Source organism: Hirundo rustica, chromosome 6 (assembly GCF_015227805.2).
Source record: "Hirundo rustica isolate bHirRus1 chromosome 6, bHirRus1.pri.v3, whole genome shotgun sequence".
Taxonomy (NCBI): domain Eukaryota; kingdom Metazoa; phylum Chordata; class Aves; order Passeriformes; family Hirundinidae; genus Hirundo; species Hirundo rustica.
Window position 1 is genome coordinate 10,758,285 of NC_053455.1, and position 19,834 is coordinate 10,778,118.

A 19,834-nucleotide genomic window follows, 5' to 3' on the forward strand; every position below is an offset into this window, starting at 1 on the left:
TCAGGCTTTATTTTATAATCCATAGGGGTTTTCTTTTTAATAGTGTGAGTAAATTGCAGTAAACATGTACTACATCACACTCATATTTTTAATGTGATGTCATTTTTATGACAATGTTTGAGGTGGCATTTTAGAGTAAAGCCTAAAAGGGTAAGTAATTTCTATCTCACAGTAACTGAGAGAATGAAATCCCTTGAGGAGCTGAGTTTCTGAACATGCTTTCCTCTAAGACCATCTGCTAGTGCTCTCCTGCTCTCTCCCACTCCTGCAATAGGGAGAACTATTGATGGTTAGTGACTCAAAGTGACAAGACAGAGGGATGCAGACTCACACTGATTTCAGTCCCTAGCTAATGCCATGCCCAGTCAGGGCTGTGGCCAAAGGCAGGCTGGATAAAGTTCCCCAGCTGGTAAAGGAGGTGATCTGAAGGGCCCCAGAGCTTAGGAAAATGGCTGCAAGCACTGTAGGGCTAGAGAACCATTGCAAAGCTCTCAGTGCTCTGGGGAGAATGTTTATGTGCCAGTGGGAAGAACGTGGCACTCCCTTGGGTTTGCTTCCTCCTTCAGATGCCCAAGGCTTGACTCAGCTTTGCTTCTGCCTCCTTTTCCCTGCCAGCAGCAGCAGGGCTGTGGCTAGACCATGAATGAATGCCCTGGTAGAAAAACACCTTCTGAGACAGCCCTGAGGTACGAGCTGCTGGGAGGGCAGAACAGGTGAGTCACTCACTGAGTCACTCAGCAGGTAGAATGTTTTGAAGGATAAACCCAAGTCATTTCCTTCTGACTGAAACGCCAGCTACACATCACCCAGGCTGCCTTCACTAAGGAGAACATCAGCTGAGGTGTTGGTGCTCTGTACAACCTCCTGGCCAGAGACAAGCAATTCACATCCAGCACCATCCTCCCAACCTTCATGGCAGATCAGCAAGCTACCATCCTATCAGCCAGGACTGTGGTATCAAGCTCTAGGTGAAAGATACAAGGTGTATTTCCTCATAGTCCTTTGCTCCGGTCAGTATGGTCTCTATGAGACCGTAACTCTTCTGAGAGTCACCACCCCAGACTGGGTGTGCAGAGAGAGGCACTCCACCCTCCATTCTTTCTGTCAGCAGTAAAGTCCTGTCTCCAGCACAGCGTGTCCCGAGGCTCTTGTCTACCTCCCAGCGCTTCCAGCCCTGCTCTCAGGATGCCTGGGAAGCACGCTACCAGCACGGCGATGGGCAAAGAGCTTCCAAGATGTCCTTCACTGTTCAAGAGACTGGGTAAGCCTCAGCTCCTCAGTGAGGTCAGGCCCCCGTGGAAGCACAAAGCAGGAAGCCTCTGGGGTCTTGGGAAGACACCATGGCCAGGCAGACACTGGGGCCAAGCACCACAACACTTGTATCATGAATGCAGTGAGAACCTGAGTTCCTTTGGTACCCCATGGTGTCAGCTGCGCTTACACACAGCCTTAGACACGACCAGCAATGATATGCCCGTGCTACTGAGCCACTGCCCACATGATGAACAGCCAACACAGCACATCTCCTTCTGCCAGTTTAGAGAGACACAGAGCAGTTAAATCCCAGTTTCTGAGGTCAAGCTTTTCCTGAGTAACATCAGCAAACATTCTTATCAGCAACATCCACAAATATTCTTATCACCAGAGGTCTCTGGGTCAGTATTGTCCTGCAATGGCCATCACGGCAACCTTTAACTCCTCAGGTCTCACAGGCACCCACAACACAAGCCAGATAGCAGCAGACCTTGTCCTGCAGTAGTCCATGCTGCACCTGCAGCATTTTTGCTGGTACCAGCCTAGGGATTGTCAGGCAGGTGTTTCTACTGCACAGCTGAGCCCCATGGGGCTAAAGACAGAACCACAATGTTCTGCTCAAACAGCAGGACTCTCATGTGTTCCCATCCTCTTTCCACTTTAGCTGAAGGATGGGGGAGGAAAAAGGGGGAGCAAATTACTTTGCTAGCTCTGACAGTGAGGGAGTAATTTTCCAAGCTACAGCCAAGCAGAAGAGGGAAGAAGGGACACAGAGCTTGGCTCTGCCCACCTCCAACTCAGAAAGAAAAGCGCTGCTGAGCAAATGCTGTGCCTTTCAGAGGGTGCTAAGCAGCACTGAGTACTCACTCTGGGAGGTAATAAGTCGCAGCTGGTAGCCTGGATCTGCATCTATTCACCTTTTCAGCATTTGCAGCTCATGCATGGGAAGTGGCACCGTACTGTACCAAACCAAGGACACAGAGCTGGGAGGGTATTCGGAAGTCTTTTGTTCCAGAATCAAAAGAAGCCTTTCCTGCCTCCTACTTGGGATTTGATGCTTTAGAAACTGGTTGCTCAGATACCAAACAAATCTTGTGTAGACTCCCTATTAAAACAAAAGCATAGAAATTTATGTAACCAAATCCTTGCTTTGGAGACTGTGACCTTACCAGGCCCTATTCATTAATTGGGCTACACTGAAGTTTTACTCAGATCCAAACCTGACACTGATGCAGCTCACTCTGTAGGAGACACCCTTGCTGATGGGACACATACCAAACATGATGTTTTAATCCCATGTTGACCACAGGTGACCTTGACATTAAATAGAGCGTGGTACAAAGACATGTCCTACCTCTCTGTCAGCTGCTGTCTGTGAAGAAAAAAAGCAAGTTTGGCTATCCAAGCTGATGAATTTTAGCTCAGCTGGCAGAAGGGCGGCTCCCCCTGTGACAGCAAGTCTTGAGCTCTGAAAACCCACGTTCTTTGTGGTATCAAACCATGAAACTAGCGCAGTGCTCCTGGCATTTCTACCCGCTTTCCTAGTTCCCAAGCCTCTGCAACATGGTTCTTTATGGGTTAATGGGAAAACATAACTCTACTGGCTTGTGGCTCCCTTTCCTATTGCAGTAGGGTGTATCTGCCCATCATGCTACTCTCAAGTCCACTCCCTCAGTGTGAGCTCAATGCTTGAGATCCTGCTGAACTGGGTAGCGAGGGTCACCTCACTCTGCTGACCACTCTGGTTTGCTCCTTTCTGTCCAGCCTTTGGGAACTGCCCAACCAGTCAGTCTGTCAGCAGCCAACCTTCAATTCCTCTTTCCTCTTTGCCTGCTCTCCTTCTCTACCTGCCTTTAGGTAAAGGTAAGTTTACTGCTGATTTACTACTACATGAGATGGCTGGGTTTGGGGAAAATGACCAGGTAATAAATAAAACACACAGCTCAGGCCTGTTGAAGTCAAAGACTGATACTACACATGAGCATCCACTTGTGGAGGGATCACCTCTGTGGAGAAAGACTATTGGAACCAGCACCTACAGCTTAACAAAAAGAGATTTACTGCACAAGTCTAACCATTTGCCTCTTACAAGTCTCCCATATTGCTGTCATGACAAATCATCAGCGGTCAAAGGAATCTTATTTATGCTTGTGACATACTGATTCTGAAAATAAAAAAACCCAAATCAACCCCCAGGTAGGTTACAGCTATTACAGGTGATGTCACACGTTATGAGCCTACTTGGTGGCATTGCTTTTTTGCCTCTTCTCCAATAAAAAGCACTGTTTTCACACAGGTCATCAATAAGCCCTGAGTGTTCTCATGGAAAAGAGAAGCACAGGAGGACTGACATGCAAAACTGCTGTGTGTTCACCAAATGACTGTACAGGCCATTTATTCATGAGTTGGACTCTATCATCCTTGTGGGTCCTTTCCAACTCATTCTGTGATTCTGTGAAAAAGACATCAAAGGAAGGTGCATTCCTTCTTCACCTTCAGAATTCCCAACTTTCTGCTAATGTCATTCAGACCTACCAAGCAGAACACAAAGGGACATAAGAGTACTTTAAGAAGAGAGAACATGGTGATACCACCTACATAAAAGAATCAAGCAAAGCAACAGAACATTAAATGGCTCTGACAGATAGATGTTCTTATTCCTGTATGTAATTACAGGGTTTGTTCCCTTTGTCCAATCTTAAATGCTTCATGGAATGGAACTGCCACCATTTCCTGACAACAGCACAGCCTAGTAAGTCGTATGATAAGGAAATGCTTCCTACCAATTAAGCCTGTTTCTTCTTCCCTCATTCTTCTTCCACAGGTCAGAATTACTTTCTTCAACATTCCCTGAAACCATCATTTTACTTCTACTCATCCTAGCAACCACAGATTAAGGTAGGTATTCTTTCACGGCTCTTTCACTCCCATCCCTGCCCCCCTTCCCAAGGGGGAGCATTATCTCTGCTCATACTGGTTTTCTCAGAACGTTTTTTCTGAAATTCAGGTGCTTCTAGCTGTTTGCAATAACACTGATGTGAACATATCAATTTCAGAGAGAAGCAAAGTTACATTAGCACAATGCAATACAATGCAAAAGACTTCACCCCAAAGCAGGAACAAAAATGCAAATATTACACAGAACCACAACCACAGGCCTCCTGTGACTTGACTATCTTTTGAAAAGATACGCTCCTATTTCCCAACCAGTGGCATAAAATGGCTTCCAACAATACTCCTTACTTACATGGACTACAGCAGAGACATTGGGATAAAGAGAGAGGGGAAAAAAAGATGGTTCCTTCCCCAAGTGTAATACACGTTAAAATTTTATGAGTCACTGCCAAAGGACTATCACATTATAGAAAGAAGATCCATTTATTTTGCAAAATCACTTGCTTGGGGTGGCTTCCAAAAACATCTTTCTTGGCTGAACATAAGCGGAGTTGCCTCCAGAGATGTTATATGGCAAAGCCTTACATGCAAAATAATATTCCTGAAGCCTATCTAGGGTCCATTGTAGTGAAAGCTTTGCCATGAATACTACTAAATATGAAAAATAAGCATTCCAGTACTCCCTACTTGCTTGGCTGAATTTTCACAAAATATTTTTTTTCAAAATAGTAAAAAGAAGTCTTTTGTTTTTCCCCTAGTTAGTGTAGTTACAACTGCGGCGTTTCCTGAGCATTACCTGACAACTGAATTCAGATATTCATAATCTGCTATTGGGAAAGCAGCTTAATGTAAGTCAAGAGATCAACAATACCAGTGCTAATAAAAATAAACTCAGATTTATTTTATTTTATTTTATTTTTGGCGGTGAGAGCAATGTTCATATTCCCACTGCAGCAGTGTTTCTGGAGCAGTGACTCTCCAAGATGCTTCACCAGGCTCTGCCAAGTGGACCACATTTGTTTACAGAAGCGTACAACTGTGGTGCTTTCTATTAAAAACTAGATGGAAAAAGTGCAGGAAAATCTACAAGAAGTTTTAGTGGTGACCCAGGTCAACCCACTCAAGAATTTGGGAATAGCTATTTTCAATGCACTCACTGTGAACAAGCTGTACTTGTAAAACTAACAAAAAGTGAGAATCTCTAATGCAAAATGCAAACAGGGTAATAATATGCAAATCATCTGGGTGAGAGGCATAATTGCTAGGTCCATTAGACACTGGATTTTAAAAGTACTCATCTCAAGGTCAGAGATGGGTACTTTTGGAAAACCACTGTCATTCAACGTCCTAAAATAATTGTAGACGGTAGATACAACACAGGCTGTGCTGCTCCCCTCAACATTTAACTCTTAAAATTAAAAACTGCATGAAATTTGGTGAAATTCACCCTGAGAGAACATGAACAAAGTTGTATCTGTGATAACAACTGACCAAGGACGCAATCTGTGTCTCCTGTGCTGATGTGTTCTACCCTGGCTGACTTTGGGAACTCTAGCAGGGAACCCTAGACTTATAGCAAGGATCCTTAGAGATGGACCTAAGAAGCCACCCTGTTGTCCAGATCTGCAAAAGATTTATCCCACACAGGGGCTGGCAGGGGATCCTATGTAGGTGATGAGCCTGTCCATGCTGCCCAGAACAAATGTGCTGAGGGAGACAGTGAAGTCTGGGCTCTTGGCAGTACAGCTCTGCAGAGACAATGTTATTCTTAAGGTCCCTGAAGCTGACAGCAAGATAGATGCCAACCTGCTTCTAAAAGTGGCGCTGAGAAATCACTGGCTGTATGATTGTGACACTCAGGGATTGAATGAGGCACGCCTTTTAAATGAAAGCCAAGCTCATCTTGCTTGGAATGCTTTGAAAACTCATCTGGAAAAATATGGCATCTCTCACCCATGAGAAAAGAAAAAACAAACTTCTGTCACCTTCCATCTCAAAAGTCTTCTATTAAAATCAGCTCTAAGAAGTCACTACATTGCAAGCAGCCAGCAATGGTGAAAATATGCTGTAGAGGACTAGGGACAAGGTTAAAGTTGACACTAAACCTGGCTGGTTTAAGCTCTGTTTTTTAATTATAACTGAAGTTAAAGTAGAAGGAACTGCTTTACTACATCCCTGGACCTCAACTGGATGGACCTGGATGCTGTAGGATGGACCTCCCATCCTACAGCAATTAGAGGGTGCCATTCAAAACACTCAATTGCCTGTGTTTTCCTCAAAGGATTTGCTCTATATGGACATCATGTAAACACATGAAAGGACAGGAGAAAGATCTCCTCACTAAGCAAAGAACAGTATGAAGAGCCCTCAGCAGGCCCTAAAAGCAAGGAGATTCAGCTCCCCAGTGTATCCATTCCAAGCAGAGACAAACACGTTTCAGATTTTTTTGGTGTTGTTTCAAACAGGCCTCATGTTGGCAGTATTTTAAGTAACCAGCTAATGAGACCTGAAGCCCAACAGATCTTCTACACAAGTACCTATGGCATCGATGTTAATATTTAGCAAGGTCAGCATTATTATTACAGCAATTACAAAGAGAACCAACAGTGTTAAACATGTTATTTCAAAGTGTTACACTGATCATTTACCGTGTTCTCCTTAACTTAAAAGGTCTGACTTTCACCACAGCAGCATGGAGCAAAGTGCAGGTCCATTGCTTCACATGTTTTTATCCCCAGTTTGGAGTGCTGGGTGCAGCTCACAGAGGGAACAGACCTTAGACCATCTGCTGAGGCACAGAACGGATTTAGCAAGGCAAGCGTGGGAGCTGAGCAAGTAAAATCTCAGTCATTCTAGCAATTACCCGACTGACTTTGCACTTCCCATGATCAGCTGGCTGGTGTGTTCCCTAGAACAACCAGGGATTGTGGGGTTTCTTGCTGGCAGTTGCAGTTTTTCCCCTGCAGCTCAAGCAAATTCATTCTCTATGGTACATCCCCCTGCTCTGTAGCAGGCACACACGCCAGAAATTCTGCTGGAGGCTTCCCTGGAACTTATATTTTTTGGGGAGGGGAGAGATCTAGTTAGTTTGATCTTTCACCTGACCCAAGAAGAGAGCTTAGCTAAATTCATCCAGCCCACGTTTAGGGAAAAATACAGCAGCGTGACAGCCTCAGCAAGGAGTCATCTGTTGAGTATTCTCATTTCACGCTTTAAGAGATGTTAACACCTGTGTCACTTCTCCATTCCACACACAAGATACCTCTGCACACCCTTAAGAGCAGAGAGCTCTCGGCAAAGGCTCCTCACACTGATTAGACAGCAGGTCCACTGAATACAAATAAAGCACAGTCACTTGTACAAACCCAAGATGGTAAGTGCAAGATGTTAATAAAATTCTGTACACATCTTTAGGTACATTTTCTCTGGATATGAGATTCAAAACACAAGTGCTGTAAATGGAAGTCTCCTTCCTTTATCTCCTCTAAGTGTATCTCAGCTGAGGTTATGAGAAAATTATATTAAAATAAAAACCAAGTCACTGGTTTCTTCAGTATGAGAAATAGTGAATAATGTTTGAAAGATTAATTCATAACTGCAGCTTCACTCAGTGATATTCATCTGTGTACTATTCAATTCCTCTATTAGAATCACAGGCTGTAAAAATCCCTGAATTTTGAAGTAACTTCTGAGGGTCAAAATGGAAAGGGCATTTTATAGTTTGGAAGATTTTTTGGTATTTTATTATCATCGTTATTAGCTGTTACAGAACAGAAATCAAAGCTCTTATATACGTATATATACATAAATATATCTAAAAAGTCCACCATCCATAAGAACATAAAGATTCTCAAACAGATCTTTACTTTTTCTATGCTTTTTTCCTTCCATTAGATCAAGCAGGATTTTAACCATATGGCTAATATTTATTAGATATATTTATATACATTTCAAGTCAGACAGACTCAAAGACAACAGGAATCATCATGGTCATTTCACCCAACTTCTAGTGTGATACCAGCCACGGAACATTCTAAAACATTTCCTGCACTGAACCCAAACCTCACTTCCCATCAATTTCAAGCAGTGAGAAATCCATTACTGATAAACCTAGATACTGCTATTCAGCAGACCAGGGAGATAATTTCATTCATCCAGACATTTTAATCTTTATTGGTGGAGCTCTGGTTGTAGTAATTCACGAAAGATAACGACTGCAACTCAGCTTTTGCTTTTCAGTAATTAAAATCTAGTTCTATAAATTGCAAGTTATCTTCTGTCCTGCTGATGTGAGAATGCTTAACTAAGATAACTCATTATCAAAAAATCAGAGTGATCTACTTTGTTTAGCACAGGACCCATCAGCTTTCTTTGCAGGCTACTTGCCACCATAATGCTGTTTCCAACATGTAACTGGCTTTCAGGAAGGCTGCAAGAGGAATAAAGTTTGCATCTCACATTTTACAGCTGGAAATCCTCAATCCAGTCTTACCTCTGTACTCCTGACAGTAGGGATGGGATGTAGACAGGGTCAGTTAGTGTGAAATCTGGAGACCTGAGGATTTATACCAAAGTAATGAGGAGAACTCCAAACCTTCATAAACAATTTATGATTCACTAACTGCTAATTACCCAGGCAAAGCCATACAAGCACTTGAATTTCAAGCCTTTATACTCAGAATGGCATTTACTGAAAAGGTGTATCAAGGTTGTTCCTTGAAATCTACCTAGAACCGGCTAAAACAATTACCAAAAGCTCACTCATTAAAGAGACTTTCAAGAGAAAAGCAAAAATATAAACCAGAATGTCACATGAGTCTGAAATAGCCCACAAGTGACTTTGAAATGCTTGGCAAACCTCATCTATTGAAAAGTAATATAGGGCAGTTATGGGGTTCTGATGTTCCCAAGTGTGTGGGAAGAAGGGGGGATCCCAGTGAATTCCATCAGACACTCTTTGAACAGGTAATGAAGGCTGAATGTGAAATTTTGTACCTGCACAAATAAAACTGTTTAGACAATGACCCAAGTTCAGAATGGTTTCTCACTGTAATTTCCCTAATTGTAGCACTGTTTCACATTAACAGTTCTACTATCTTACCTAAGGAATTTGTATACTTCCTTTGACACTTGTTACTGAAAGATATTTCTCTGTACCATTTAACATGATCCTATTTATTTTCACTGCTGTGAGACAAAGAGAACCAGGAGTTTCTCATCTATCTCAGATGGCTGATTTCACAACAACTCATCACAGCCATCTTCCTTAAGCTGTGACATCAGGATTACTCCTGCATAACAGCAAGGAACCAGTGCTGTGAGGAGACTACTATTTCCCTGCAGGAGTCAGAGAGGCAGCTGAACCAGTTTGTCAAGATAAAAGCTATGATAATTAGCAAGGACACTGCCATCTGAATCTGAACAGGATTCCTGGGGCTGGAAGTGTGTTTAAGAGTCAGAAGCCTCATTAATCACTGTTATGTTCTCTTGTGTGAAGTTACCCAGGTCCCAACTCAGTCAGGAAACAGCTCTCTCCTTTGGGAAGCTAAGCCAAGGTGTTCTCTTTTAAGCCAGAGCTGCGGTTCCAGTAAAATGCCAGAAACACAGGAAGTGCTCAGATAATGAATAATTCAAGGAAGGGTGCAGTAACAGCACACGTGGTACAATCACCATTTTCTGCTGGACCATTTTCTAGCTTGAATCACAAATGCATATTTTTCACTGAGAGCTAAATATTCAACATGCAATTTTCATTCAGCACTTAAGGAAAGAATTTTTTTTACTTCTATTACAGCAAGACTATCTTAACATGGAGGCAACAAGCTTAATATTCAAATATGAGACATGTTTAATTGTCTTTGCTTGAATGACAAACCTTTTGCTGGCTTCACACACCTGTCAAAATTAAAAAAAAAATATAAAATAAACTGCACAGTATCCAGGTCTTTACATTGTCATTACCACGTGGTCTGGGGCAACATTAGGGAAGAATTTCATAAGCAGAGTCCTTCACAAGACAACTGCCAGACATAGGGAATTCTCTTGTAAATCACACAAAAGATGAGTCTTACCACAGTAATTTATTTCTTAAAAATCTAATTTATTGCACTTGTCTTAAAGCACAAACAAAACCAAAAGCCTAAATACAGAAATAAAAGTAAAAAAAACCATCCTAATTTTGTTGAAACTACCCTAAAAAGTAGTCTGTAAGAGCTCTTGACACCAATTGAATATTAACGACCGTAGCAAGGAACAGTATTATACAGTAAATAAACAACTAGCAAGCTCAAACCATTACTAAGATGACTTTGAAAAATGTAATACAAAAGTGTCACTATTAAATAATGCCATTGTACTTCAGCATCTGGTGCTTGGAGGGCACAGAGAAGTTGTTCTGTCTCATGTCCTTTCTCCAAAGTGATTGACTCGGGAGTTGCCCTAAGATACTTTCAAGCTGAATTTCAGCTTCTTTGGGGTCCTCAAGACACCAAGCTATGCTTGCATAAAACAGACTAGGTTACTTCACAAGCTGATTCCATTACCATCCACTTCCAGACAGGCTAGAAGAATCCCTCTGGGGTAATCTCTGTACAGAGATGAGATAGCAAAGAAGCAAACATATCATCTGTATAAGGGAAATAAATCTGTCCTTCCTGTAGGATTAAGATTCAGCTGAGAACTGACAGCGAATACCACAAGTGCTACTGAAAAAAAAACCCAAAACAAAACATAACTTGGTTCTCTCTCCACCAATACACATTCTCACCTTGCACCATGTTTGTTCCAAGTTTAGTGCAGTACAAGCATGAACTATTCTGAAAGAGAACAGAGGTTAAAAAGAAAATATATCCTTTTCCATTTGTGTTACGTTCTGAAAACCGAAAATGTCCCCACTTTTCAACTCTTGGCCTTTCCTGAGGCTGGCTCTTTTACAGTATTGGTTAGCAGCTGCTTAAAACATTCTGATGATTTATAAGCTTAGAACAAACACAAAGTAACTCCTCCACCTACATACTGAACTCAGGTTCTCTCATCTATAGTTCTATTGCTTAAAAAAGATGAGGTATCTTTCAAACAAGATTTAGTATAAAGAAAAATAAACTGCAATGATTAACGTAGGTTACTTCCCAGTTCATCACATACCCCTGTTGCAACATCTGTTAAGTATAAGACACTTCAAAATTTAGCTAACATAGCTAAAAATCAGAATATTGTTAAGTATTTTCTCACAATATCACAATTTTTAATGGGATATACAGGTAATTCTATCAATTACCATTTTAATCTTAATATATCTAAGTTTGGTACTCAAAACAATATGAGCCCAAATGTTAAAGCACTGGCTGGAGGCACAAATACAGCACAACAGGAATTATGAAAGCTGCCTTGTACATTCCTGCTTTGTACTACAAACCCAACGAGCGACCTCTTCTTATTCTAAACTGGGACTCACCCCCAAAACTCTGTCAGCTTCCTAATGGCTATGGAAATGGGCAAAAGACCCCCTGATATTAGGTGTAATCCAAACCTCTACCTTGTGAATGAAGCCAAATTATGAACAAAATTTCTGGAAATTGAAGGTTAGTATAGCCTTGCAATTATTTATATGGAAATGGATGAAACAAAGTTCATTCTAACAATACTGTGTAATCATGATGTTCTCAGATCTTGCTAAGAAATACTTCACTATATTTGCTTCCATGCTGCAAGGAAAAATAAATATATGTACAAGAGTTAGGGAGAGATCCCATCAGTATGGTACGGAGTTCCAAATACAAGAAGAAATTGAGAAATGCTTAATGTTTCCTCTGTAGAGAAATATTTAATGCAACAGAATTCCTTCTCAAAATCAATACATTAGTTGCATGCTGTTGTGAAGTACTCACTTCCATTGCTAGTAAGGTTAACTTAAGAGTTGTATTTTCAAAGGAGTTTCTACAGTAGTACAGTATAACAATGGCAGTATGCCACACCTAAAGAGTCTCCCAAAAGATTATGAAACAAACATCAGAACTCACAGCTTGGAGGCTATTTAACAGGTCAGTTTTCCAATACAAAAGTGCTAATATCACAGGTCCAATATGAGTGGCTTTTAGATCCAATACTCTGTACATACATTACAGAAATTCTGTCCTCTTGTTTTTTTCACTGCTTCACAAGCTTGACAGACTTCATATCACTTCCCATTCATCTTCCAAATCATCAGGGTGAAGCAGAACAGAGGTGTCATTATTTTTCTGCAAACTATGGGAATGGCTAAAGGTCTTCGTGAGACGCTGGAGGAGAGATCCTGACGTACTGATCGCCCACAGTTCATCTACAGGGGTCACTGCAAAGCAGAAATTATCCATCTTTTAATTACAGTAGCAGGTTCCAATTCTAAACATTGACTAAATAATATTTGGATCTGTTTTCCCAATACCCAGAGAAGCTTTTTACTAATGTGATAAAAACACCCTCGGTGAAACAGTGTGTGCAGCTCTCCCTGCATATGGTCAGCTTGAGCACCATCAGGTAGAACTCAAAGCAGACACCACCATGTTTTGTGATGCCATGCAGATCCAACTTGCCTGTTAAACGTGAGACATTCCCAGGAATCTTTTTCCAGTAGTCCCCGGCAGGATTCTTGTCCGTGACGCCGTATCGGCGAGCGACATCGCCGTTGGGGCAGCGCGCCCACACGGTCCTGGTGCTTAGAGCCAGCTGGCAGGCCTGCAAACCTACAGGGAATTGGGCATGAGGAGGGAACAGTCAGGCTTCCCTAGAGACCAAGGACACTTGCAGAAAGTACTTTGAGAGCAGACATCAAGACTATGGTAGTGTTTATATATTCTTACATGAAGCACTGGTGAACAAAAAAGCTTTTTAACTGCCGACTTGGTACTCCCTTGCATCTAACTGACCATAAGGGTTATTCCAACATGGATATAATTTATGTAGCCCCAGCCAGAAGCAACATCCAATTACAGGACCTGAATAACATGCTTTTGGAGCCCTCACTGTATGTGACTACCACATGGGGAATAAGCCAACAATTACAATCTGAATTTGTCTAAAAATGGTTAATATTACAGACGTTGTGGACTCTTGCCCCCTCTTCACAAGAGTACTCTGCAACTAAGTGCCTTGAGTTAATGCAGTGACAAGTCTTTAAAAAGCAGACAGCATCAATGCACAGTTATTTAGAAGGAAACAAAGTTTAGTTTCATTTAAAGGCAAGGCAAAAGTAGTTGCCTAATCCACAACATATCCGGCACACAGGATTAGTAGAAAGATGTGCAGAATAGCAAAAGGTTTGCGTTACCCTCATCTAGGCAGAAAACTCATGGGATATCACAATTAAATACAAAACCCCACAGCTTCAACAGTCTCCCTACTGCTTAGGAATTCTGCTTTAGTTTTAACTGAAAGGGAACTGTACCGCTAACTGAGTGGCAGCAGCTGAAATAACACAACAGAAATTAATTTAAAAAATCGTATTTCTCCCAGTTAACTACTCAGTGTTTTTAAGTGAAATCAAGGTTCTCTTTAAAAGATAACCCTTATCAAACATTTGATTGCCAAAAAAAAAAAAATTAAGCATTACTGCAATTTAAAAAGCAACAAGAAAAAGAATAAACAAAACAAATACACTGAAAAAATGTCAGAAACAACAAGGAACTGATGCATTCATTTTTACCTGGTACATGTTCCCAGTCAGTGCCTACAGGCATTTCATCTGTAATTCCAACTCGTACGTGGACATTCCATTTGCTATCAATTGCCCACAACATCTGATCATTTGGACTTGAATGAATGCTGACCAAGTTGATTCCTACTGGCTATAAAAATTAAGCACAGTATTTAAACTTTGTACTACTTTTGTGTCTTTGTACTAATGCAGCATTTGTTTTTCACAGAAGTGCAAAGGAGAAGTAAAATATTTACCAGATACTAAAGACAGGGAGAAATGTAACTGATATTTTATGTGCTATTGTACAAAATGATCCCCTTTCCAAGAACTTATGCCCTTTGTAAGTACAAAAGGAACATGAATGAATGTATCATTACTGATAACGATAGTCATATTTAATGTTCAGTGTTCAAGTCTAACAATCACAGAATCACTAGGTTGGAAGAGACCTCCAAGATAATCGAATCCAATCCAGCCCTAACACCTCCAACTAAACCATGGCACTGAGTGCCACATCCAGTCTTTCTTTAAACACACCCAGGAATGGTGACTCCACCACCTTCTGGGGAGACCATTCCAGTACTTTATCACCCTTTCTGTAAAAAACTTTTTCCTGATATCCAGCCTTTATTTCCCTTGATGCAGCTTGAGACTGTGTCCTCTCCTTCTGTCAGTGCTGCCTGGAGAAAGAGACCAATCCCCACCCGACCACAGCCACCTTTCAGTAGGTTGTAAAAAGTGGTGAAGTCACCTCTGAGTCTCCTTTTCCCCAGGCTAAACAACCCCAATTCCCTCAGTTGTTCCTCACAGGGTTTGTGTTTTCCAAGCCCCCCACCAGCCTTGTTGCCTCCTCAAGCATCTCAACGTCCTTCCTAAACTGAGGAGCCCAGAACTGGACACAGCACTCAAGGTGTGGCCTCACCAGGGCCGAGTACAGGGGAGGAATGACCTCCCTACTCCTGCTGGTCACACCATTCCTGATCCAGGCCAGGTGCCATTGGCCTCTTGGCCACGCTGGCTCATGTTCAGCCAGCTGTCCACCAGCACCCCCAGGTCCCTTTCCTCCTGGGCACCGTCCAGCCACACCGTCCCCAGCCCATAATGTTGCAGGGGGTTATTGTGGCCAAAGTGCAGGACTCGGCACTTGGACTTATTAAACTTGATCTTACTGGACTCTGCCCATCCATCCAATCATTTCAGTCTCTTTGCAGAGCCTTCTTTACCTTCCAACACACACTCCCAGCTTAGTGTCATCCACAAATTTACTGTTGAAAGACTCAGTACCCACATTCGTGTCACCAATAAAACTATTGAACAGAGCTGGCCCCAGCAGAGACCCCTGAGGGACACCACTGGTGCCTGGCCCCAGCTGGATGCAGCACCGTTCCCCACCGCTCTCTGGGCCCGGCCACGCAGCCAGTTCCTAACCCAGCACAGAGTGCTCCTGTCCAAGCCACGGGCTGCCAGCTTATCTAGGAGTGTGCTGTGGGAGACAGTGTCAAAGGCCCTGCTGAAATCCAAATAGACAACATCCACAGCCCTTCCTGCATCCACCAGGCAGGTCACCTGGTCATAAAAGGAGATCAGGTTGGTCAAACGTGACCTACCTCTCCTAAACCTGTGCTGGCTGGGCCTGAGACCCTGGCAATCCTGTAAATTCTGTGTGATGACACTCAGTATAAACTGCTCCATTACCTTAACTGGGTAGTGAGGTCAGGCTAACTGGCTTCCCACCACCTCCTTCCCACCCTTTCTGTGAATGGGTGTCACACTGTCCAGCTTTCAGTCATCTGGAACCTCGCCAGTGAGCCAGGACTGTTGGTAAATGATGGAGAGTGGCTTAGCAAGCTCATCTGCCAGCACCTGGGGATGGATCCCAGCTGGGCCCATAAATTTATAAACATCCGAATGGCTCAGCAGTTCTCTGACTGCCTCCTCCTGGATAACAGGGGCACCATTCTGCTCCCTGACACCATCTACCAGCCCAGGAGGGCAGGTGTCCTGAGGACAAGCCATCTTCCCACTAAAGACTGGGACAAAGAAGGCATTAAGCACTTCTACCTCCTCCTCATCCGCAGTTACTAAATTTCCTCCAGCATCCAATAGAGAACAAAGGTTGGTCTTACCCTTCCTTTTACCACTAATATATTTGTAAAAACATTTTTTATTATCCTTTAGAGAAGTTGCCAAATTAAGTTTAAACTGTGTGTTGGCCTCCCAAATTTTCTTCCTACATGCCCTTGCAACCCCCTTAAATAGTTCCTGAGAGACCCGACCCTCCTTCCAAAGATGATACATCCTCTTTTTATTCTTAAGTTCCTTCAAAACCTCCTCGCCCATCCAGGCTGGACGTTTGCCTCGTCCACTCATCTTTCATCACACAGGGACAGTCTGTTCCTGTGCCCTCAAGACCTCTGTTTTGAAGCACACCCACCTTTCCTGGACTCCTTTGTTTTTAAGTGCTGCTTCTCAAGGAACTCTCTGAATAAGTCTCTTAAATAGGCCAAAGTCTGCCCTCTGGAAGTCTCATGTAAAAGTCTTATTGATGTTCCTCCTCATTTCACCAAATATTGAGAACTCTATAATTTCATGATCACTGTGCACCAGTCGGCCTCCAACCACCACATCTCCCACCAGCCCATCCCTGTTTGTAAACAACGTGTCTGACATAGTCCCTCCCCTGCTGGGCTCACCCACCAGCTGCAACAAAAAGTTGTCCTCAACACACTCTAAAAACTTCCTGGACTGCCTCTTATCTGCTGCATTAAGTTCCCAGCAGATGTCTGGTAGGTTAAAATCACCTACAAGAAGAATGTTAGCGCTTGCTTAACCACTGCTATTCCAATCAGATACAGCTTCAACTGCAAGTTGGAAGAGGAAGCTCTTCCAATGAAATGCACAAAATGCAGTATTTTCCTCTTGCTTGACAGAAAGTTTTCCTAACATTATTAAATCTGCACTTTATTTCTAAGCATATTCTAAAGCAGTACATTTCTACAGTCTGAATGTCTCCTCTTTACAATGAAACGATGATCTGCCTTCTTGCCCGTCCTCCATTCTACAGGAATACAGCCATGGAACTCACTGCAGAGCACCACAGTACTGGAGCAGCCACACCTGCAGGAGAGGATCCACAACGCTACCCACTGGCAAAAACAAACAAAATACACTTCCCATTCTGCTCCCAGGCATGTCCTTACTCCACCTGCTTCTACAGAGATTTGCCTTAACTACTGTTCAAAATCAGTGGTACAGACATAATATCATGATTTTGTAGCAAAATACACCATCCAAGCAGGTTGATTGCAAATATCCTGCAAAACTTTGCATAAAACATAGATATTAAATTAAAACTTTAATAAAAGTTTTTCTTCACACCAGCCTAGTAAAGGCATTGCAGAAGACAGTATGATGTCTGAAACACATCACATGCTCACAAAGCAGCACTGCATTCCCTGCTTTAGCCCCATGGCATAAGCTAAAACTCCAGAGTGCTAAACAGAAGAGCAAGTATCTCCCTGTATGTATAAACCAAGGGATACAGAAACATGATCTGCACGTATATATAAGCACACAACCCAGTCCCAGATGGGCCTTCTGTGTACATAACAGTTACCTGCTTTGGTTTTGCTTTTAAAATTCTGGTGCTGACTTGGGCCTGACCAAGCTACAACCAAACCTGACTTGCATCACCAAATCAATCCTGTCTGTTCAGGTTGCAAGGCCCTTGACAGACTATCTTCTCATGTTTTTCCTCTCATTAGGTATTTGGCCTCTGTTGGAAGCTTGAGGCTGGTAGAGGCTGGATCAACTTATTTACCTGTGGTCACAGCAAATTCACAAGTGGCTGCAGTGAATTTAACTATACTTAAAAATAAAGGCACTAATTGTCTTAAAAAGCACTGACTACATGGAATACATAGCTGCTTAGCTACTTTCAGATTGGTATTAAACTAGTGTTTTGAACAAAAACCTCAACCAACCAAAAAAAACCACCCCAACCCCAAAACAACAAACCACATCAAAAAACCTCCAAACATATCCAAAACCAACCAAGCAACCCATCAAACACCCAAACCACACTAAACAATAAATAAATTAAAAAAAAAAATACCCAGAAACCCCACACAATTTTCCCATTTGGACTTTCTGCCCCTTTTGCTGGAAGTGATCCTTAGTCCTGGCCCAGTTTCCATTTCTCCCCTCCATTTTTTATTTCCTTCTTTCTACACACACCTTGGCTCTCACTCCCTACTTGTCCCTGCTCACCTCCCCACATCACTGCCACAGGGCAGAGCCTCACTCCTGTGCAGCCTCCTGCTCCATCACATCCCTCACCACATTCTGCTCTTTGCAGTCCCACGTTTTCACACAAGGGAGCTGGGCAGTTACGAGCTTGTGCAGGCTGAAGTACTGCATGAACAGGAGATCTCTGCCTTTCATCTATTTTTTTTTTAAATCCACTTATCTCCTTCTTAGCACATTCTACTAGATAGCCACCTCTTTTCCAGATTTAGGATTTTCTCCTATGGCCTTCACACCACAAAGTGTGTCTGTCTGTGCTCTGCAATACACTTCATGTTCCAACCAAGATCTGTCCCAAACAGTGCCTGACGCTTTGGTGGGACTTTTGTTGCTGAACTGTTGGGATTTGTGCACCTTGCTCTCCACTCTCATATGTCAGAATCCCATGCCTCTCTTCTACTGCCATTTGTCTAGAAGATAATTCTCCAAGAAAGAGCTGGAGGGGTATTTCCATCCAAAAAGACTTACTGAGTGCTTAAACCTACTACCTAAGCCTGTGTGCCTGTGTATTATTACAGATTTACAAGTTAAGAAAAGCAGAGGAAAGGCCCAAAAGGAGCGCCACAAAAGGGATTGCACAAATCTCAGCTAAATTGCTCCTTATACCACGGCAGGCTCAAGCGTAATCAAAGCAATTATTTCTACCCTATTCTTGCACCACCAACACATCTAAGAAGCAAATGACAATCAAATTCAAAATAATGTGTTTAAAAGCTAAATATTCTACTCATTCTATGCTTTTCTAAGCTAACTCATTTTGTCCTTAAGCTTCCCTACCACTCTGCATATTTCACTTCCAGCTTCTCCTCCTTCTTCAGGCTACTCAGCTCTTTCTGATAACCTCACATCAATTAAACAATCCTCTTACTCCTACTGCAAAGGATCCAGGCAATTCCTCTACCCCCCAGCTTTCTGTGGTGGAACAGCCACTAAAGGACACAACTGACAGGACACAGTGACATCATTACATACAGCAGCTTTTGGCACAAACCAGGGACAAGCCACTGGAAACAAATACAGGCAATTCTTAGAGCCTGTTGCAAAGGTTTGACTTCTGGATTATGTTTTACACAGAAAGAAGCCATCTACAAAGAAGAAGGTACTCTCATGGCTACCACAGTAAGGTGGATGAGATTAATTTTAAATTTTCTTGAGATAAATGTACTATTTTCTTAGAACAATCATGCTGATACTATCTCAGGTATCTCCCATTTTGGCTAAGTTTTAATTACCATATGTATGCTTTAAGTATTTTGTAAGTTATATAACAAGAAAAAATCTCTACAGCTGCAGCTAAAGGTTAAACATAGTTCTCTCAAGCACTAAAGAGAGATATCTCTGCAAATTCATAAATCTGCTGATAACACTTCAGAGACTGATAACCATGAAAACTGATAAATTATTTCAGCGTAGCCTTTACTCAACTAGTTTAACTTCCAACAGCATTCATGAGATTTATATACCTTGACTGTGAAACACTGTCCTATTTGTAATTTACTAGAGAATCTGGAATTTTAAAGAACCTTGCAGCAATCTCTCAGCCTTCCTGCTCTGACGCACCAAACTCTGTTTATACATTTATCCACAATATAATCGCCACTGTGAGAGATCAACCTGTTATGGGTAATTCATAGATCCAGTGCTATTTGATAAAAAATTGCAGAACATTGTTTTTCTATTACTTGGGGTGCCAAACATTTCAAAACT

The 19,834-nt window shown here is 42.2% G+C and overlaps 1 protein-coding gene across 2 annotated transcripts in view; it reads right to left on the bottom strand.

Annotated features, from left to right (window-relative positions):
• Window positions 1–10,229: 10,229 nt before the first annotated feature.
• TECPR2 (tectonin beta-propeller repeat containing 2) overlaps window positions 10,230–19,834 on the bottom strand; it is a 44,505-nt gene continuing 34,900 nt past the window's right edge. For both annotated transcript variants that reach the window (XM_040067213.2, XM_040067214.2), the window contains 3 exons: window positions 13,829–13,970; window positions 12,720–12,869; window positions 10,230–12,478 (listed from right to left, as the gene is read on the bottom strand). In XM_040067213.2, the coding sequence (XP_039923147.1) occupies window positions 12,321–12,478; window positions 12,720–12,869; window positions 13,829–13,970 (450 nt within the window). In that variant the 3' untranslated portion in view covers window positions 10,230–12,320. The remainder of the gene's footprint in view (window positions 12,479–12,719; window positions 12,870–13,828; window positions 13,971–19,834) is intronic.